At 44.7% G+C, this 22577-nt stretch overlaps 1 protein-coding gene across 2 annotated transcripts in view; it reads left to right on the plus strand.

Moving 5' to 3' along the window:
- Positions 1-22577, plus strand: part of LOC147697852 (von Willebrand factor A domain-containing protein 5A-like) — a 522842-nt gene that overhangs the window by 210159 nt on the left and 290106 nt on the right. For both annotated transcript variants that reach the window (XM_086934525.1, XM_086934526.1), the window contains exon 5: positions 16700-16872. In XM_086934525.1, the coding sequence (XP_086790651.1) occupies positions 16700-16872 (173 nt within the window). The remainder of the gene's footprint in view (positions 1-16699; positions 16873-22577) is intronic.

Consider the following 22577-nt stretch of genomic DNA (forward strand, 5'->3'; position numbering starts at 1 on the left):
GATCTGGCACCTTATGCTGCAGCCCTAAGTGAGGTCTCAAACCTGGATACCACCAAAGAAATTGGCGGAATTAAACATTTAGGTGTTCTCTTGTCCAGCATTGGTTTGCCAAATCGGGCTATTAGCCACCCACCACCCTATTCCAGGGGTCATTTAAAACTTATGTATTGGGCTTGGGTTGACCAGAAAAATCTTCAAAAAGACAACACGGCAGCCTAACAGATGCATTCATTGATTTGAAAACTAATCGTTACTTGGAGAGCTATCTTGACATCATCAAGGTGCCAGCTGACCGGAAAATGTATACACAGTTTAGGCTTAGTAGCTTACCAATTAAGGCCTTTACTAACTCTTGGCAGATTAACAAATCCCAACCTAATGGCTGTCCTTCCTGCCCATGTCCACAGGAATCTATAGGCCATGTCTTTTTTGCCTGCACAGCCTATGCAAAATCAAGGAGTAAATGGTTAACTCCTGTTTGCAGGCAATTAGGGACCCGAAGTTCCAATGACGCCTTATGCATACTAAAGTCAGATGCTAGACCTCTTTTCGCCCTGTGCCACCACGAAATTCTTGGGCCGTTTTGGGGCGATTAGAAGGAGGGCGCAGCTATCAACGTTGTCTGTTCATGTTTGAAAATTGGAGACTGTATTAACTAGACAAGTGCACTTTCATCCCCAATGAGATATTTTTCTATATTGTAAATAGCGGATTTTACTTCTATATTCTATGTATTTTAAATTCTGTCTATTGTCGATTCCGAAAGAGGGCATTATCCAGGTATAAGGGGTAACTAACCCTACTTGTTCAATGTATGGGCTGTAATTCTGGTAATTGACTTGTACAATATTTGCTAATGCACCAGCACTTTAACTTTAGCTTTTAACTACTGTGGCCTTATAGCCCTGGCTCGCTTTGTCCGAGTGTTCTTAACTATGTATTATCCGGGAAATGAATTATTCTTGCCTTTCTACGCTGGTTTATATTGTCAATTTGTGCTATTTTTCTATTTTTTTATGCCCATTTGTCCCCTGAATGCTCTTTTTAACCCAGTACGTACTAATTGTGAACTGTGTGGTTGTTTCTTTTATGGTTTTACCAACCGAAATAAAGAATTTTATGATGATGATGATGACTAGGGATTGCTAAACGGTCTTGAAATCTGATGTCAGGATGAAGGGTTTTACCACCTCCAGGAGGTTAATTTGGCGAAAAGAACTGTTTGTGGATGTGCTGGTCTGGTGTGTGTTTGCATGGTCACGTAGTTAGCCAGGGTTTTCCCAAGGGAGTTTGTTGCTTCTGTGCTTACGGGCGTGCAAGTAGCAATTCAGTTTTTGTGGCATTTAGATTCAGGTGATTTTGCGACAGCCAGGTCTGGGTTTTCATAAGAGTGTTGTTAAGTCAAGTGAAATTGTCCATGGAATAGTCTTCTACAGCTAATTGTCATCTGTATACACATGGTATGCTAGGATTGATTGTTTTAGGATCTCTGACAGCATTTCCATGTATAGGTTGGAAGTGTTGATGTATTCTTGACTAACTCCCCTACGGACCGAGTATGCTTTAGATAGAGATCCACCTAGTTTGATTCATTGTTGGCTTTTATGAAGAAAAGATGTGAACCATTTTAGTATGTTTCTAGAAAGCCCTATTCTATGTTCAAGTAACTCCAAGTAGTTGTGTTTGACTGTGTTGAACGCTGACAATAGGCTGAGTAAGATACAGAGGGACGAGTCATTTTGGTCCAGTATGTTAACAGCCTCATCCATAATGTGTAGGATGGCTGATTCAGATTGAGCAGTTGAAGCTGTTAGACAAGTTCCAATGTGTTTATCTAATTGGTTATGCAAACATTTCTCCAACAGTCTCATTATCAAGGGCAATTTCAACACTAGATGGGAATTGTTTAGATCTGTCTTATCTGCTCCTGGTTTTTTCAGGGGAAGTGTCACTTGGCCTATCTTCAAACAGTCTGATGTGGATCCATGCATTAATTATGAGTTTACTATTTTAGTCCAGAGTGGAGAGACCAATTGAATAAGGGTTTTTAATATTGACTAGGGGATTGGATCATTCAAATGTGATGTTGGTTTCATAGATGATTAAATCTACCTGATCTCATCTTCAGTAAGGGTTTGAACTCGCTCCATGTGGCCTCATTCTTGAATCCAGTTAAATGGAAGTGGGTTCATCCGTGATCGTGGTTTCTCAATGATCATGGAGTATGTTGGTAGTCTGGTCTCGTACCCTTTCATTATCTATAGTGATTACTTTTTATATGTTCAGTAAATTCTCCTTGAAGAAGGTCGCAAAGGCTCCGCAGTTTACTTGGCAGGTGTTCTTGATCATTATGGGAATGTAGGCCCCTGCTTGTTGCTTTACAATTTGAAAGAGTTTTCCTGGCCTACTTTAGGCTCTGTCTAGTTGGGATGTGATAGAAGATGTTTTTGAATTCCATATGGTCTTTTTATAGGTGTGTCTTAGCCCCTGTAGCTGTTTTAGATGTCCACGTGATGGTTGGTGCCTCCATAATTTCTCTGCATTTTTGAGACTCCTTGTCTTTTCATTTGCTTTGGTTGAACCAAGTAAGGGAGAACTTGTTTTTGTATCTTTTGAGGTGGAGTGGGGCTACCACTTCGGTTGTATCTGGCATTTTTTGGTTGTAGTGCTCCGTAAGCTCTTGTACGCTCCTTAGTTCATTTGGTGGTGGGAGGTTTCTCTGGTATAGGGAAGCCAAGAAATCCCAGTTCATGTTTTTAAAGTTTCTTCCACTATTTTGGTTTGAATGGTTGGCCTCTTACTTCCTCTGTGTGTGAGGTTATGTGGAATATGATTTGGTGATGTTCTGACTAGTCAGTTATGATGATGGGGTTGATGGTAATGGCACCTCCCTTTGTTACGATTAGATCAAGGGTAGCCACTTTGGTGTGTGTTGCACTTGTGCGTACTTGTACAAGGTTATGATCTGTAGGGACGTTTTTTAAAGTAGCGACCTTTGTCTTTCTTGTCATTCCAGTGGAGGTTGAAGTCTCCTAGAAAGACGGGGTTCAGGTGTAATGGAGAGTGTACTGTAATTGTTTCCAATGTTATTTGAAGAACACTATGGTGTCCGCTGGTGGGTGATAGAGAAGATGTGGTTTTGCTGTGGATCTGTCTACTGCATGCATTTCAACTCCCTTGTATTTGCAGAAGGAGGATTTTTTTTTCATGGTATGGCTGTTTTGCAGGGAGTTACGGTTCATCACTGCGAAACCCTTCGCAGTGATGAACCCCTTCGCCCTACCATTGTGGACGATCAAGGCATTTGTCGATGAAATTAGGCGGTGCAAGAATATCCATCAAGGGGGTGTATGACTAATTTAGCCAAGCATTGCGTCTCCGTCAATTGTCTTTGAGGCCTCTTGGTAGGATTGTAATAGGTCTATAATGTCCACCTCGGATAGATGTCGAAGTGCTCGCGTCTGGGTTTATGAGCTAGCAGTATGGCTGGCCTTGGTACCATACGGGTGTGTGGGGGTAGCAGTATGTGGGCTGCATTCGCATTTATATCTCTTGTATGGTTTGTGAGGTCCTATTTAAGTTAGTAATGATGCGAACTGTTGCCTCCTCACATAGATGTAATTGCTGTTGGGTATAGTGGTCTGCTCCTTGCGTGTAACCTTTTGACCAGGTTTTTTCAAACAGTGGGTTGCGAGCTGATTTGTTGGGGGTCATGAAAGAGCAATACATTAAGTTGCCTTTATATTTTGGATTTATCTCGTCACATTTTCCTGCTACCATGACAGAGGTCAAATGTCAGGTTATGTCCACTAACCAATTGCTCCTCATTCTTATAATGCAAGGATTGGAGTTTACTGTTCTTTCCCTGACTGCAAAGTGAGATGAGTTTTTAAAGTGAACTATGTGACAATATTACTGGTTCCAGGGAGAGCGAAAGGAAAGCCTTTTTGGTGTCTTTTTTTAACACACAACAAAATGTAATATTTGTAAATGAACTGTATTTGTATTTCAGAATATTTCATCATTTATGTAAGATATAAGCTCTGATGTGTGATACCAAAAATAGCAATAAGATCAAAATAAATCAAGATACTTTTAATTGGTGATGTGCACATTTTCAAATATTCACTGAAACCAAATCTGCACACTTTATTTGTATGCTGTATAGTTTTTTACAGTAAATCTATGTCTGTTCACATTTATTGTCCATTTCAATGGAAATTATGCTGTTTATAAATGACAGTGCGCTACTGTACAATGGTTTAGTAATATATGTCCAACAGTGTGCTTCAAAATGCAACACCAGTTGCATTCTAGACCCTTACCACTTCCCTGCTGAATACATTAGCTGCACTTAGTGTGAAACTAGGATTTGTTTTACGATCCCCATGATTTCAGTGATGTAACATTGATGTTAAAACCCCCACTCTGAAAGTTGTTGTTGCTCTATACGCTTTATTCGACAGAACATGTCTTAAAAGCTACAAATAAAAAATACATTATTTTCTTGAAAATGGAAATAGAAACGTGCAACAATTTCAGTTTGCATAAGCAGGCAGTACAGCAAAGTAGTCAATTAAGCCCTTGCTTGTAATAATACACCTATCATATTCAAATTGTTAAAAAGCAATATAACGGTAACAAATGCACAATTTAGTTAGTCAAATACGAATCTAACATAAAACAGGATCACAGTCAATATTTAGTCATAATAATGAATCATTCATATTCTGAGGGATTTTAAGTTTTCCCTGACATAGCAGCAAAGGTTTAGCAAGTAAAGTGCTTGTGCATAAAAGTTAAAACGAGTTTAATGTTTTGGCGTGTGATTATCACTATCCTACTTGGATTAAAACTATGCCATTCTTGAAAGAGCTTTCACCTCATGACCATACTTGTCCCAAAAACTTTCCTACGCAGCATCCCAAAAGCAGCCTAGGGTCGGACCTGAGGATATGCAGTGCTGTGTGATGGTCCCGTGTGCCCAGTTGCTGGCAAATTAATTTTAGCCATTTAGTCCGTGATTAAATATATGCAGGGGCATAACACAGGCCCCCGCAGCCCACCCGGTGCGGGGCCACCTAGCACCAAGGGGCCCCCTCGGCGCTGCACTCTGGCTGGAGAGCTCCTGATTGAGCCCGGAGGGGGCCCCCCCTAAGTACCGTGCAGGGAGGCCCCCCTCACTTTTCGTTATGCCAGTGAATATATGCTGGGTAAGCAAGCATTACATAAGCAATGCTTTCTGTCGGGGCTTTACAGCAAGGGCAGTCTTTTCCATTGCTTGTGCACTATTTTGCTGCCGCCTCACGAACAGGGAGAGTTCCAAACCTAAAGTGTATGTACAATATTCTGTCCCTCTGTACCTGAATTATATCGAGGAAGGGCTTGAGATGCCTAATTTGTTTGAGAGTAGAATTCTGTTGTTAGTTTGCCCACGTTAGGTTTGCAATTCTCCCGTTGGTCCACCCATTCCCAATATAAGCATATAAATTCTAATCTCCATGGGGGTACCTCGCTATCCCAGCAGACTCGGAGTCCATTGGCTATCAGCGTTTTTTTAATATTGGAAATTCAGCCTATTTTGCAGCCAGTGTCTAGGCGGATAATCTCAGTAAGGGCTTCGACGTAAGAAAGAAGCTCAGGAGTCTGCCTAATGCAAGCCCAAAAGAGTACTGGTCATAGCCTGGCTACGTTGCCTATTGACCGCCTGCCCATGTACAACAATAAGGGGAACATATTTGGGTACCATAACCAGAACTCTTAAAAATGTATGTTCTGATCTGCAGAGTTCATCAAGCTTATCAAAACCTCAAACTTCTGCTCCGTAGAGAGCAGAGGTAACTGATTTGGCATCATATACTTGGAGGATGGGAGCTACCGGCCTAGTGTGTGAAAGGTGGTGTTCTTTCCCTATTACTCCAGCCACTCGCTTATGTCCCATCAGCATCTTTGATAAGTGGCGTCTCCAGGACATTTTATCGGAGAGTCTTACGCCTAGGTAATCAAAAGTATCTACCTTTTCGAGGGGTACCCCACCCAGCAAAGGGCCTTTCATATATGACCTGTGCTAGTTAAAGGCCATAAATTTGTTTTTTGAACTGTTTATGACCAGTCCGCGATTATCGCAGAAGAGTTGGAATCTATCAATAAGGCGTTGCAGCCCCACTACGGTCTTAGATATCAGCAGGGTGTCATCTGCAAACAACAAGGTTGGTATTTTATTGCCCCCCAGAGTGGGCGAGTCTGCGGGCACCTCCTGGAGAAAATCAACTACCTCATTTACATATAGGGAAAACAAAGTTGGGGCTAGAACACAGCCCTGTCGGACTCCTCTGTTGACAGGGATGGGCTCTGTTAATTGCCCCTGCTCCCCCCACCTAACCTGGGCAACGTTTCCCTCATGGAGCCTGATCAGTAATTTAAGGATGAAAGGGGGATGCCCATCCCACCAAGCGTCATCCACAACTTGGATCTGGGGACCAGGTCAAAGGCAGTCCTCAAATTGATGAATGCGAGATCGAGACTGCCCTTGCCTAGCACCACTAAATTCAGATAGATGAGGAGGAGTCTAAACATTTGATCCATTGTCCCTGTCTTTGGTCAAATCCGACCTGATACTGGGAAAGGATGGCCCCATCCTCATTCCATGACTGTATCCTGTGCAGAAGCAGCCGACCGAAGACCTTCTACACAGCAACAATCTGGCTGATTGGTATATAATTGGAAGGGTCACCCCTAGCACCCTTTTTGTAAATGGGGACAACTTTGGCGGCCCTCCATGTCTCATGAATCGGTGCTTCGCTGGCTATTGCATTTGCTAGTAATAGGATGTAGCATGCCCAATGGGGGGGATCAGCCAAGAAAAGATCTCCTGGCAAGCCATCAGGACCCGCTGCTTTAGAAGGAACAATTTTGCCTATTGCAGCCTCTATCTCCAGTAAGTCAAAACGCTCCTCTTCCACCGGGGGACCGTTTGACCCATCCAATTCCTCTGCCTCAATCTCCTCTGTCGTTGAATAAAGCCCTTTAAAGTGGTCATGCCAAGCCTGACGTGTGATGTGATTTGGAGGTGAATAACAAAAGCAAGATTCCTTCCTGTGTCGTATTGAGGCTTTGTGACCAACTAGTCTACTTGTAATGTATTATACTACTGGCTAGACAGACAAGTTATATAGGTACTTATTCTTACACCACACTAGAATAGTCTTCTTTCTCTCAACATTTTATTTTCATTGGTTAAAAACATAAATATAAAATTCAAGACAGAACATATCATATCGTACATAAATTTTTGAGCGTTCCCTAGTCTAATACAAAATAGATCCTATTCTTATTGTTGCTCAAAAAAAACACATAAGCTCAAAAATAAAAAATAAAAACTATTTGGCATATATTGTATAAAATTCATGCAATGTGTGTTGCATCAAGTAGTCCTTAAGTCGACGCGTTTCGGTGCGTTGAGATCTTTATGGCACCTTCTTCAGGACAGACTTTTAGGTATAAGGCATTGTGCTTCTTTCTAAAATTTAAATAAAAACAGTTAATATCTAATTATGCTGAGAGTTTTTATTAAACTATCTCTAAAGTGTTGGTCACTCATTGTACCATATATCTCGCTATCTGTATTAAATGACCTTCTTACTTTTATTGCCAGTGTTCCGAATAATCCAACTTCTTATCTTTAGGGATTATCCATCTTCTACGTTACAATTTCATTAATCTCTGTAACATAGGAAAAGCTATACTGTATCATGTTTTACGCATTTCCCTTTCTTTTATTCATGAACTAGCACGGTTACTGTTCCAACTTACTTAAAACCAGGAGAATTACTGTTTGCGTGTCTTGATTATTATATGCGTCTTTCAATTTGCGCTTAGACTTCTGGTAGAACGTTCTTAATCGTCCATCTGTTAAAAAGGGGTATCAGAGTCTTAATATAGATATCCTTTGTTGAGGGTTTTATCTCTGTATAGGTAGTGCCTCACTCTATTCAATTACATACCTGGTCGGTAGTATCCTTAGGTCCCTGTATGTATCGTATTTACAGGTCTTCACCTTCTCACAGTGTTTGTTTGCTGGGCGGCCTCTATGTCAGGCACTTCTTTTAATCCCAGATCCTGGTAAAAAACGTATATACAACTCATGTTTTTCATCTTATCAATTCAAATAGGAGTATAATAACTCTATTTTAGGTTTATATCTGTTCCTTAGAGCGGGTATAGATGCTACTGTATACTTGAGCAGCAGGGATAACAAAGTATTTACTTTTATGCTTTTATCTGCAGAATTTTGTAGGGGGCTCTAATCCTCTATTCATAGTAACTTTGAGCTCTAAGGAACAGATATAAACCTAAAATAGAGTTAATATACTCCTATTTGAATTGATAAGATGAAAAACATGAGTTGTATATACGTTTTTTACCAGGATCTGGGATTAAAAGAAGTGCCTGACATAGAGGCCGCCCAGCAAACAAATACCGTGAGAAGGTGAAGACCTGTAAATACGATACATACAGGGACCTAAGGATACTACCGACCAGGTATGTAATTGAATAGAGTGAGGCACTACCTATACAGAGATAAAACCCTCAACAAAGGATATCTATATTAAGACTCTGATACCCCTTTTTAACAGATGGACGATTAAGAACGTTCTACCAGAAGTCTAAGCGCAAATTGAAAGACGCATATAATAAGCAAGACACGCAAACAGTAATTCTCCTGGTTTTAAGTAAGTTGGAACAGTAACCGTGCTAGTTCATGAATGAAAGAAAGGGAAATGCGTAAAACATGATACAGTATAGCTTTTCCTATGTTACAGAGATTAATGAAATTGTAACGTAGAAGATGGATAATCCCTAAAGATAAGAAGTTGGATTATTCGGAACACTGGCAATAAAAGTAAGAAGGTCATTTAATACAGATAGCGAGATATATGGTACAATGAGTGACCAACACTTTAGAGATAGTTTAATAAAAACTCTCAGCATAATTAGATATTAACTGTTTTTATTTAAATTTTAGAAAGAAGCACAATACCTTATACCTAAAAGTCTGTCCTGAAGAAGGTGCCATAAAGATCTCAACGCACCGAAACGCGTCGACATAAGGACTACTTGATGCAACACACATTGCATGAATTTTATACAATATATGCCAAATAGTTTGGTTTTTTATTTTTGAGCTTATGTGTTTTTTTTTAGCAACAATAAGAATAGGATCTATTTTGTATTAGACTAGGGCACGCTCAAAAATTTATGTACGATATGATATGTTCTGTCTTGAATTTTATATGAATGTTTTTAACCAATGAAAATAAAATGTTGAGAGAAAGAAGACTATTGTAGTGTGGTGTAAGAATAAGTACCTATATAACTTGTCTGTCTAGCCAGTAGTATAATACATTACAAGTAGACTAGTTGGTCACAAAGCCTCAATACGACACAGAAAGGAATCTTGCTTTTGTTATTTACCTTGATACTCAGTCCTTTCTGGTTTTTCTGGGAAACTCTCTTCTTTGAAGAGTGATTTGGAGGTGAACATGTGCCTGACTTACTTCCCCAGGTGACCAATTTCCAAAACAGATTGGTGTCTTTAGATGCGCATGCTTCCTTAAGTTGCTGCCAGCGGGATTCATCCCATTCTATCTTTGCCTCCCGCTGGGCTGCTTTATGGGAATTTCTAGCGGTTTTTATGAGCAGCTGGGTTTTCTCTTTAATGGCTGCAGCCAGGATTGATCTTTTTTGCCTGCAGTCTTTGATGTACTATGAGTATGGGTCCTTGATAGTATTACTGTTTTTTTTGCTCAAGTTTGGAGCTTAAAAGTATGTGTTGATTTGGGTGACAGTATGCGTATGGGCCCTGGAAATGTCAACTAATCTTGTTGCACTGTGGGCCGTGACTTGGAGCTCAAGTGTGCTTGCGATTAGCTCATGTTTAATACCAGAAATCTTTGCGTCATTCAAAGCTACCTTTTTCCATTTCAGGAACTTTTGCAGTTTGATGGAACTACATTCCTAGTGGCTATCAGGGGTAGGTTGTTCAACTGATGATAAGGTGCTTCCCACAAGGGATTCAAAGTTAGGCATAAGGGATTGTGGTCACTCTCTGTGGAAGAGCCCACTATCATGTCGACCAGATTCCCACACACTTTCACATCAAGGAGGATGTAATCAATTCGGGATGAGCAGCTGGCTCTATTGTAGGTGTTAGCTCCTTGCTTATCTGATTGCGACCTGCCATTAACTGCCCTCAGCCCATACTCCATAGTAATAGCATTAAGTTGGAGTACCTGTTGTGTCCATCTTTTAACTAGGGGGAGGTTGAGCTGAGGGACTGCCTATCTATTGCCTTGTTCTTCATTTCCGTTAGGTGTTCTATGGCCAAGGGTTCAAAGGTGCAGTTCGTCTTCTGCGACTACCACTCTTGCATGGGGTGAACAATTAACTAGGCATTCATCCAATGCTGAGATGGTGGGTGAGGGCCTGCCTTCTTTTGTCCCTCTTGCGTGACATTTGAAAGTTCGATTATGGGTCCACCCCTTGGCCCCCTGATGCTTAACCACAGGATATCTGGGCTTGGGCTTGTTTGAAGAGTGATTCGGCAGTCAAGGGCAATGTTTATCCAGACAAAGTCCCCGGATGGCCGCTCTCTCCCTATGGAGGTTGCGGGTGAGTGAAAACATGTGTAACCAGCTTTATATAATGGGACCAGACTCTGCGTCTTCTGAAAAATGCAAACATCAAAGCCTTTTACTGGTTGGTTCTAAAGAGGGAGTGGGATTTTACTATTTAAACCCGCCTTAATCCATGACACAATCTTCAGCTGTTGATGGAGTATGGGACCAGAGGCGACATTTTGTGTGGGGATGTGGGGATTGGTTGGTGAATAAGTTGATGTTTGCAAGGCTGAATATGTGAGGGTGCCAGAGGCTATCTCTTTCGCTACAGGTCTGCTTAAGCTAGCCTGGCGCTGGGAACTACCCTTGATACGGTTTAAGATGTTAAGAGGAGTCTGGTGGCAAGGGGTCTAGCTATGTGGTTAGGGCTGGGTGTTAGGATAGGTAAGTCAAAGTGGTGAGGAGCTGGATCCTATAGTCAGTCGTTAACCTCGAGCAAGGAGGTGCCTGCCAGATGTAGTAGTGGCTGTAAAACAGGTGTCCTGCCTTGCTCGTGTGTTGAAGTGTGCCTAAATTGAATGGAAGACCCATCAGGGGGCAAGTGCGAAATTCTAGAGCAAGGAGGCTTTCCGCCATCTCAGTTTCCTTTAAAGTAATCTCGCTGTTATCCAGCTGATGGATTGGATAGGTACACCTCCGTGCACTATATTTTCTCTGATCACTGATCAGCAACCCCTGACATGAAGGATCCAATGGGTCACTTTGTTGATCAAGGAGTCCTCGCTCTCGTAAGAATTCTTGGTATTGATTTTCTGGACATTGGTCATATAGATTTTTTGGTTTGCTACGAGTTTGTGATGGCTGGAGTAGCTAGAGAACGCAATTGATCTCGGTTTCCGTGGGTAAGGGGTTGGGCATGCCGTGGCTGTGCAGCCCTGTGGCTGTTTAGGGGTTTTGTGGGGCTGCTATCTTCTTAAGCTTGTCTTGGATGGTAATGCCGGAACTGTTTACGCTCCCAGCTAAAGAATCAATTGAAACATGTCTGCAGATCGGAGTGGCAAGAGTGGCCAGTTGATGTGGAGTGGGGCCGTAAGGAATACAGCCTTTACTAGGAAAGGCTGGCTCTTTTGGCACCAAGAATAGAATGTGAATAATAACTACAGAGGTATCATACTGTGTGCAAAATGGATCTGTCTTCAATAATGTTTTGACTAGGGTGGCCTTCTAGCATAGTTTTCATAACACTATCTCTGCTATAAGTGCGTTTATGTTGAGGTAAGTGTCCAGAGTTTCTTTTTTGTTTTCTGTGGTGGTCATAGGAGTGGCAGGAAATTGCGGTAAGGACACAATGTCACTGTGTTCATCATTCAGGTCCTGAAGAGGTAAGAACCTATTTGTGCAATGAATTACCGGTTCGAGCTGAGGAGTGCCAATACCAGTGCTAACTTTGGATATAGTAGAGGGTTGGGGTGTATCTTGAGTGGTCAATGCTAACTTTTTTGGTTCTGTGGGTGCCCTCTTGGGGGGTTGTCATTGGAACATTATTGGAATGCCAGGGGAGCAGTTTGGGCTTGGACCTTGGCTTAAAGGACATCTACCGGCTGGGTCACCTGGAATTGCGGGCACAGGCTGGTTGTCCACTAGAATGTCCTCACACTCGTTGATCAAGGTGTCTATCCGGTCGAGAACACAGTTACTGCCCGAATGCTTAAGTATCGTCCTACCACTCATACAGGAAAGAACCAAAGGGTATTATGAGCAGAATGGGGTGCACTTGTCCTTGTTGGGTATGGATGTTTTCCTCTAGACATACACGAGGCTCTGACAGTGGCAGGTTGTACGTAGCGTAAGGGGTGGGGGGGCTCTGTCATCGACGAGGGCCTCCTCCAGAGCTGTGGCGGAGTTACAGGGCGATCTGGAAGCAGACGGGTACAGTAAGGGTACCTCTGCGGCAGAAGGGTACAGTAAGGGTACCTCTGCCTGGCACAGTAAGGGTACCTGAGCCAGGACCAGGAGCCGAAGGAGGTTCCGGGAAACCGCGACGGCGCCCTGTTAGTCCTTCGGGCGGTCGGGGGGCCTGAACCGATCGGGGGTGTGCCACACCGCTCCGCCCTGACCGGGGGGTGGGGGGGGGGGGGGGCAGGAGTATAACGAAGATGGTAATGTGCTGCACCGTCAGAGCATCGACTCACCGTGCAAGATGGCTCCTTAAACATGCGGGACAGCGAGGGGCTGCCTGCTTTGGATCGCCCATAAGATGACCCACCATAAACGTCATATCTGTGTTGTATGAAATAAACCTGCAGCAGTTCTTTCCCACAATAAGTCTCTTGAGTTTCTTTTGGGTGGGAATTGTAATTGTGTATTGTACTAACGGGCGGGAGCGTATGGCGGTGTGAGCACTATGCCGCTGACCGTGTGACCCACAGGGGAACATGGGCGGGGCAGCGCTTTAGTCCCACCCGGCTAGCCGCGACGGCGCCCTGTTAGTCCTTCGGGCGGTCGGGGGGCCTGAACCGATCGGGGGTGTGCCACACCGCTCCGCCCTGACCGGAGGGGGGGGGGAGGGCAGGAGTATAACGAAGATGGTAATGTGCTGCACCGTCAGAGCATCGAATCGCCGTGCAAGATGGCTCCTTAAACATGCGGGACAGCGAGGGGCTGCCTGCTTTGGATCGCCCATAAGATGACCCACCATAAACGTCATACCTGTGTTGTATGAAATAAACCTGCAGCAGTTCTTTCCCACAATAAGTCTCTTGAGTTTCTTTTGGGTGGGAATTGTAATTGTGTATTGTGCTAACGGGCGGGAGCGTATGGCGGTGTGAGCACTATGCCGCTGACCGCGTGACCCACAGGGGAACATGGGCGGGGCAGCGCTTTAGTCCCACCCGGCTAGCGGAGCCAACCTATGGGGCGCCCCTCCCCGCGTCCACCTCTCACCGGCCAGGGGGAGGGCTTACCTGTGGGAGGGGTGACCCCGCTACTTATACCCCGGCGGCCGTAGCTCGGCCTCTCTCCTTCCAGGTTTTACCCGCGGCTCTGCGCTGTTCCCACCCTGAACCCTGACCCAGCGGCTAGAGCTGCGGAGCGAAGTAGTTTTAGAATGTTGTAATGGTCTTCTTTGTGTTGCAGGCGGAGTTACAGGGCGATCTGGAAGCAGACGGGTACAGTAAGGGTACCTCTGCGGCAGAAGGGTACAGTAAGGGTACCTCTGCCTGGCACAGTAAGGGTGCCTAAGCCAAGGACCAGGAGTCGAAGGAGGTTCCGGGAAACCGCGACGGCGCCCCGTTAGTCCTTTGGGCGGTCGGGGGGCCTGAACCGATCGGAGGTGTGCCACACCGCTCCGCCCTGACAGGGGGGGCGGGAGTATAACGAAGATGGTAATGTGCTGCACCGCCACAGCATCGACTCGCGTTGCAAGATGGCTCCTTAGGCATGCGGGACAGCGAGGGGCTGCCTGCTTTGGATCGCCTGTAAGATGATCCACCATAAACGTCATACCTGTGTTGTATGAAATAAACCTGCAGCAGTTCTTTCCCACAATAAGTCTCTTGAGTTTCTTTTGGGTGGGAAGTGTAATTGTGTATTGTACTAACGGGCGGGAGCGTATGGCGGTGTGGGCACTATCGTTGATCAAGGTGTCTATCCGGTCGAGAACACAGTTACTGCCCGAATGCTTAAGTATCGTCCTACCCCTTTTCCCTTTTGCTACTCGATTACCCCCACCTCTTACTGTGCCTTCCATAGTTTTCCTCTTCCCCATGTTGCATGCTCAGGAGACCACCAATGCCAAGGATGATCAGTATACTAACAGTAAATAAGCCGATACCATCTGAAAACAAATCTGAACAGTCTAAACAGTCGAAATAAGTAAATAATCCCCGGCAGCCAGGAGAAAAGAGAACCAAGAAAGTCAATGGAGTAGTCCGACGTAATGGTTACACATTGACAACAGGTGGTAAAAAATAAAGCAAGACCCACAGTACTTTGCAAAGCAGTCTTCAATAGCCAGCACAATCCTGAAAGCAATATAAAAGGGGTGACCCTGCCTCTTCCTGGTAAGGACTTACCCGCCATTGGCAAGGATGCGGCCCTGGCACGCCTGCGCTCATCCCGCACCGCGGCAGCCCTCGCCGGCTTAAGAGCGCCCCCTGGCCTGATTCTGAATTGAGGACGGCATGTGTACCCCAAGGCTACCCGGGAGCTGTAGTTCCTGCTCCCAGGTGGTGGAGGGAAGCTGGCAGTTCCTGGCCCAGCGGTCGACGTGAGGGTGATGGCGGGTTCGAGAGTGCTCGTGCTGGCAGCAAGAGGTGCTGCGTGCTGATACGGGCTCTGAAAATTGTTGTAGTACTGAGTGCAAAGGTGCTCATCTATGTTTCTAAGTCACGTTTTAAAATAAACCCTTGCAAGGATTCCTAAGCAGGCCTCTGGGTGAACCTACCAGGAGTTTTTTCTGTTATTTTTTTTACTTTGCAAAGCCATTTCAGCAGATAATGTGCTCGCTATATGCAATCACACACAATTATTCCACTTGTGTATAACTTTGAACATAAATTGAAATATATGGATTTGCCCTAACAGCCACAGCTACAGACTTTGGATCAGGGTAACCAGGTTTGAGTTCACTTAAACTCTTCCTTAAAACCAAATGAATATAACTTTAAGTAACATAATCTGGTGCTCATGTAAAGCACCCCAATGCCATTTGGCATTGTTCACGCTGTAATAAAACTGCAATATGTATATGGAGTCCAAAATGCTCCACTGAGTCTCGTTTTAACACAAAAATTCATATGATGCCTTGCCCTATACTGCAGAAGGGGTTTTTCAAATTTTATTGAATCACTGGTATCAACACGAAAAATGTTCGAGAAGCCTTGTGATTTTAGTGAACAATTGATGTTAGAAAGAAACACAGAAAAATATTGAGTAGAAAGACAACTTTAGACTTTCTGGCGCTAGCTGTTGGTCTTCTCTGTCGCATGAGTGTCAGTCTAGTTAATATCTGGTGGGCTATGCAGCGAAAATTGTGTGAGTGGTCATTGGACCTCCATATGCATGAGTCAGGTGTGTTCTAGGATGAGAGAGTCCATCTGCTGGGAGAGAGTGTGGATGACTTTGCTGTGGCAAGGTGCAGAGTGGGTGTCTGTTACTTCTTTAACCTTCTGGTAGATCTGAGTTTCAGGGGTAACTGGCTTCTGTGGTGGACGGGGGCTGGTGTACCTCTTCCCTGCTTTAGCTCGAAATGGGAGTGTATGTGGTTGAGTTGGTAGTCTACCTCGATGGCAAGAAGTAGTTCATGTTGATGAGTGTCTTTAAGTCTTGTAAGGGTTCTTGGTTTAGGGTCTTTGTCAGTCTGTCTTTCAGATGAAACTGACTGAGGCTTCCTGGGGCTGAGGTTTTGAGGCTTCTTGTGTCATGCAGGAGGTCACTTCTTTCACCTGTCTTTGTTGTATTTCTGTTGACTGGGATTGGTGTGATAGGGTTGGGTGATGGTTGTTGATGTGTGTGTTTGGTGCAGGGAAACATGGTTTTGGCAGAATTGTGGGATAGTCGGTGAATCACAGCGAGTGGTTGAGTCTTCCGATGTGGGGTAGGCTTTTAACATGTAGAAGATCTGTTCAGAAATGTCCAGATTCAGATCAGAGGCTTAAACAAGAATATAACCATTTCTATAGATAGAAAAATGGGAATTGCAAGATGGTTATTTGAGACCTTGAGGTATTTTAGCTACCATTGATATTTGAAGGGGTGCATTCAGTGACCCTCTCCATGGGACTGGGTGATTTGTGAAAAAGATATGCTCAGATTTTAGGGCTCCTTTGCTCATGCAGTAGTATGTGTCGGAGATGGATGTTGCGGCTAGCTCTTTCAGCAGTCTGCTAGAAATTATTTGCTGCATTCGTATAGCAGTTAGGTGAGTAATTTATTTTCAAGAAGTTGTGACCTGTTCCTTACAGTCTTTTTCAGGGATGGGATGGTCCTGTTCATTCATTATTAATCTCCTGTATTGTCCATTACTTGTCCCCCCCTCCCCCCATCTAACTGGACCTTTCACTCTGTTTCTTCCTCTGTAGAAGCAGGGACAGAAAGCGTAACCACAGGTCTTCCTCGTGCACCTGTAGGAAAACTGCTTTACACTCTTGAAATGAATACCACAGTCCAGTCCTCCTATGGTGTCTCTCGCATCGAATCCAACTGTGGCTTGAGCCCCCTGCAGTACTTAGCTGAAGACAAGACTGCTGCCCAGGTAAGGAAACGGTACCATGTTCTACTCTTCATGAACCATTATGGTAGATGAATTATTCATTGAATGCAAGCTGAGGTGCTGGATCATTTTTCTAATTTACACTAATGTTCTGGTAATAGCATGAATGGGACTGATAGTCCACTATGATATTGCTCCATTACATGGATGGTGCTGGCGTACTTTGACCCTAATCAAAAGATGGTCTTAGTTCCAGTCAATATTGTTTTTTCTTAGTTTTCTGTAAATACCTCAAAGTCTGAAAGTTGAGTAAGGACGTCACAGTTAACACCCTGCTAGGGGACAAACCTAACATTGCATATTTGATCCATGCATCTGGAGTACTTGTGGGGATACCCAAAAATGATGGTGTAGGAGAGTGGATACCTAACTATGGTTACCCCAGATGTTTTGCCTAGTGTTTAGCTGGTTTTTGACTTAGTTGGCCTGGGACCCTGCTAATCAGGGCCTCAGGCTATCTGCTCTCTCTTTAAAATGGATTCCATGTACCCTAGGTGCATAACTAAATTGGCTTATCAGCCCCTGTACAGTGCACTATAGGTGCCCAGGGCATAGGTGCATCCAAGGCCTACCAGGGGCTGCAGCATATCTTTTGCCACCCCTGGCTGGCTATTCAAAATTGACACAACTGGCTGATCACTCAGCTGGGGCAAGGTTGTGTAATCACCCCTTGCTTAGATATAGTATACCTATATCTAAACCTATCTGGACACATATATACCTATAAGTCACTCCTATGGCAGGCCTTAACAATCCTGGAGGCAGAGTGCTTAGTTTTATGTGAGATGGTGCTCTAGCATGAGCTGAGCCTGTCTGCCGCTGTCGGGACCAACTCCCTTAGCTGTTCCGGGATATTGCCATACCATATATTCTTAAGTGCATTATAATCCATCGCGGTTACTTGCTAACTTTGGTTTGGCTTTATCAAAACATGTCGTGTTTGGTGTCATACGTTTTGGAATATTACCCCCTCGCCAGTCCTGGCGACGGGGGTAGCATTACACCCTTCTAGAGGGAGAAGACATGTTACTTTACTAAAACGCGGTTAATCTTAACCAGAGCCTCAGCAACACAAAATGGATGCTGCTGCCACAGACACGAGTCTGACCTCCTACTGCTGACCGAAACTTGGCAGGGGAGGCCTGGACAAAGGGTTTCCTGTCGCAGGGAGGTGCTACACCTCCCCAGACAGGAGATAGTGGATTGTAGCAGGGAGGTGTGAAAGAAACTAGACACTACCTGGGGAGCACAAGGCTTCCCCTTGCATAATCCAGTCAAACCGGTTCTTGGGCACACCATCCCCAGTCCTGGCACGAAACTGGACAAAGGGAAAGGGATGTAACCACCCCCTTCCCTGGTCCCACCCATAGGAGGGACCTAGCAGGTAATCCAGCCCACAGATTTGGAATAAAGGTGGGAGCAGTGCCAGCGCACATCAGATTATTCTGAACGAAACTTTGATACAGAACTCTGGACCCTTCGACATCCCACTCGACGTGGAAGACTGAAGAATCTCCCTTGTGGTCAAGGAGTGACCACCCTGTGCAAACAGGCACCATCCAGCGCCTCACCGTTTGCTTTGTTGTAGTTCCCGCCAGAACTCGAGCGACAGAGATCGACAAGACCAGCTTCCCTCGACTCTCAACAGCCCGATCCACAGTCCCAGCGAATCTGAGACCCGTGGAGGCGACGTGGAGCGTGGAGCTGGCCATCTTGGAAAAACTACAAAGTGCTGACCGTGCAGCTCCCGAGGCTCCCTCGAAGCTCTGCATTGGGGTTTGAGAAGCCTCAGCCCCGAGCAGCTTTTGCACCGAAGCTCACCCCTCTGCACTCACTGAGTACTGCGTGAGGCCCTTCTGCACTTTTCTGCTCGGCGCGTTGGTCCGGTCGCTTGCCCGTTGGCTAGTGGCCCCAGAACCGACTAACCTTGAAAACTAACTTGTGAGTCTGGTTGCTCCAGACTTGCCCTCGCTCCCCTGAAAAGGAGCCACCGCTCTGACCTTACTGGTCCGAGTAAGAAGCGATCTTCGAATCCTGCGTGGGTTGCATTTGCCAAGGCCTGTTTGCTCCGATCCGGAAGCCGACACTGCCATCAGCGAGAGCCTTCGTGGGACAGCTCGTGCTCCACTCCTGGTCGTCCTAGATGCCCCAGAGTCCAAGTGGTAGCGGAGTCAAGCTTCACGACAACCACCTGATTGCGCCCGACATTGCCTGGTTCCTTCCTGGTTCCAACCTGGTCACTGCTGAGTGACCCAGACTCTGTCCCCTCTGCTTTCAGGTACTCTACAACGTCGATCCACTCTTGGATCCAACCGGACACTTCTCTTCTGGACGCCTGCAGCATCTTCATCTCCAGGCACCATCAGACTGCGTGACGAAACCCGACACACTTTGGCACCTATGCACCCGCTTCCTGTGGGTGAGGTAACTCATGAACGCCGGTGCTCCTGTATTGGTATACACCTCTAGTGTCTAAGTCTAAAGTTTGGTAATTCTAGTCCAGCCGGAAGACTCCTAAAACTGTAACTCGATAACTTTTACGCACCATTGACTTTGCATTGGTGCATGCGTGTGCTTTTAGCACTGCACCCGAGTCCCGCGGGCTTTTCCCGACTTCATAACTGCTAGTCCCGAATAGCCCCAGCGATTCCCAAGGCCCCAGGCCTTACGACCGTTCGATTAGTGATACTTATACCACTATTTTAGTATAAGGTTTGAGTGGCCCCCGGCCTCATCCATAATTGTGCAACTTTCATATGTTTTACTGTGCTTTTGTTTAAACGCTTGTGCTTCTAGACTCATAAAGAGTATAGAGGATTATTCTGAGAATAAATACATATATTTTTATAATATATAACTTGTGTGGTGTCCTTTCATTTGATATTACAGGATTGTATTTGGTAAAACAGCTGGCTTCACATGCCCTCTTGAGTTTAGCCTGAAGGCTGCTTAGTCCATGCTACCCCTAGGATAGCTTGTCTATAAAGTTGACCTACAACCACCACCATAAGGGATTGTTTGGACTGATACAAGGTGCCCCCAGAATTGGAGACATCATATATCAGGCCAACTTATCACAGATGGAATCAAATGGTTCTCCATTTTCATAAAAGGCTGTGCATCTGTGGGAAAATGGTCCATGGACCAGAGGGTTATTTGGAATTTCTCCAGACACAGAGGCTTGTCTGACATTTATGGCTTGAATGAGCTATTCACCTTGCTGGTTAATTCTCTGTGCCCACTAATCCAAACTCTAACCATGACTATCACATTTATAGGATTTTTCTTATTTGTTTGGTATTTTTAAAACATTTTATTGTTTCCTAAAACAGAAAGCTTAAATGAAAACAGTTAAAATGCATGAGTAATGATACATTATCTACGATTAACCTTTCATCTACAAGGTCTAGGAGCTATCTCCAGCAATACAGAACAAACCATTTAGGGCACGATTCATAAAGGCAATCTAAGACCAACTTTACGACTTTTGGCATTCACAAGGTCATTTATGAGTTCTATCTTTACGTACTGTATTGCTTTGCCCACTTGCGTAATCTGAACTTACGCACACCACTTACTCACAGAGAAACTCCAACACTCCACTGGAGGTAAAAATTAGCTTTATTGATATTGTAGGCAAAGGCAATAAGTCACTGAAACTTATAAAGTCTTAGGCACCGAGTGAACGACAATAAACAATGAATACACCACACTATATACATAAATATGAAACTGTGCATACAGGTATATAAACAGTTAATGTACAAAGCACCTCACCAGATTCATTTGCAGCACCGGAGACTTCAACATTCCTGGGCCAAGCACTGAACACAAGTCGGGAACCCTGCAGACCGGGGCTCAGGGAGTAATCTCTTCGGGCACCAAAGTTGTCCCGCGAGTGCGTCCACTCCAAGACTGAGTTCCTGAGCTCCACCCCACAGACACCGCTTTTTATAGCTTAAATCAACCTGTTCGAGAAGCCTCTAGCAGGCGCTCTGCCCATCTATTCCCAAGTGCTGGCCCCCATTTCTGCATCAGACCCACCCAGACAGACCTGGCCAGATTCTGTTTAGGCGGTGTCGAGGCAAAAGACATTCCTTTCCCAATCTCCGGCCTTGGAGACTGGCACGGCCATCCTCCCTCTGTCCTAGCGATAAGTATGGAATGCATGAAAACACTCTGAAGGTACAACATAACCTCACGAGGCATCCTCACGAGATGCCTCGCACCTGCTTGTACTGGTTTACGTGAAAAACATGTTGATGTTACTGCTGAAGTGTAACTCCAGGTCAAGGCAGCACAAAATGGAAGTGCGATGCAACAAAATGGAAGATCAGAGCATTGCATGGAATCGAAATCAACATGTGATTTAGCACGTGTAAAATGGTAAATGCAGCACACGTACGCAGTTGGGTTGTACTCTCCAGCTCGGGCTGTACACTTCGCACTCGGCCCGTATGAAGTGTAATCAATGGGCCGGAAAGCAAATTTTACACAAAAGAACATTGAGAACATGAGAAATGATAGAGGAGGTCATGAAAATCAGTTTGGGCAGGGAGAAGGGTGTGGCTAGACACTGCCTCACATCCCAGAGAAGTTTGCTCCTTTGCATGATGGCATTTATCTCACGTTCCTAATGTTCCTTTTTGTAAAAATTGTGTTCCAGCCCATTGATTATACTTCATCCAGCCTGAGCCGCAGATTCCAGCCCGGGTGCGGAAAGTATGACCTGAGCCTGAGAGTACTGCCTGAGCCGGAGATTCTGGCCCCACTGAGAACATAAAGATACGACTCATAAATGACCACTGTGAAAACTAAAAGTCCTAAAGGTAGACTTTTGTCTCAGATTGCCTTTGTGAATCGGGCCCTTAGTGTCTATCAGTTCTTGGCTTGCTATTTACTTGAAGTACAAGATTCCTTCCAGTTGAGCGCGATCCCACACATCGATCTCCGTAAGTCCAAGTTCTTTTTATCAGTCCAGACTTTTCATACGTATTTTTTCCACAACAGTCCGTTCACTCATGTGCTTACACCATAGGTTGGGCTCAGGCTCCCGGCCTCCCTGTTTAGACACTGGAATGTTGGTCTTCTTTTTGCTAAGAGCACTGCCAGTGCTTCCAGATTGAAATTAATGGTCCCTTTCTAAGGTTTAGGGTGAAACGCCAGAATATGGTGTCTGTAGGTTAGAGCAATCACATTTCCAGCCATTCTCCCAAGTTGGACAGGTATTCATTACGAGAACTCTGCAACCACCATATTTTTCCGCCCCATAAGAAGCATGTCTGCATCTGTATCCATAAGGTTTTGTAATGCATTTTCTGGGGGTCTTGGCACAGTGACTAATTACAGTGCTATATCCTGTATGGGTGATGTGGTTGACCACTGGGGCCCCAGGCACTATTGTACTAGTGCACTCCAATTGTATAGTCAGTTTAATACGTTGAGGTACTTGTCTACCTCGGGGTAGCAAGGGAAATTAGTCAAGGCTTATCATAAGGAGTGGAGGGGATTAGAAACTCAGACTCAGTATTACACATTAAGTAACACTTAGTAAAGACATTTTCATTGCTTTATTTTATAACTGAAAATCAGAAGGGTATAGATTAGATAAAACTTGAAGTATGATATAACCTCCTTAGCCTTGTGCACTAGTTTTCTGTTAACATTGACCCTTTGGGTAAGACTAT

This window comes from Lissotriton vulgaris, chromosome 8, assembly GCF_964263255.1.
Source record: "Lissotriton vulgaris chromosome 8, aLisVul1.2, whole genome shotgun sequence".
NCBI classification, from domain to species: Eukaryota; Metazoa; Chordata; class Amphibia; order Caudata; family Salamandridae; genus Lissotriton; species Lissotriton vulgaris.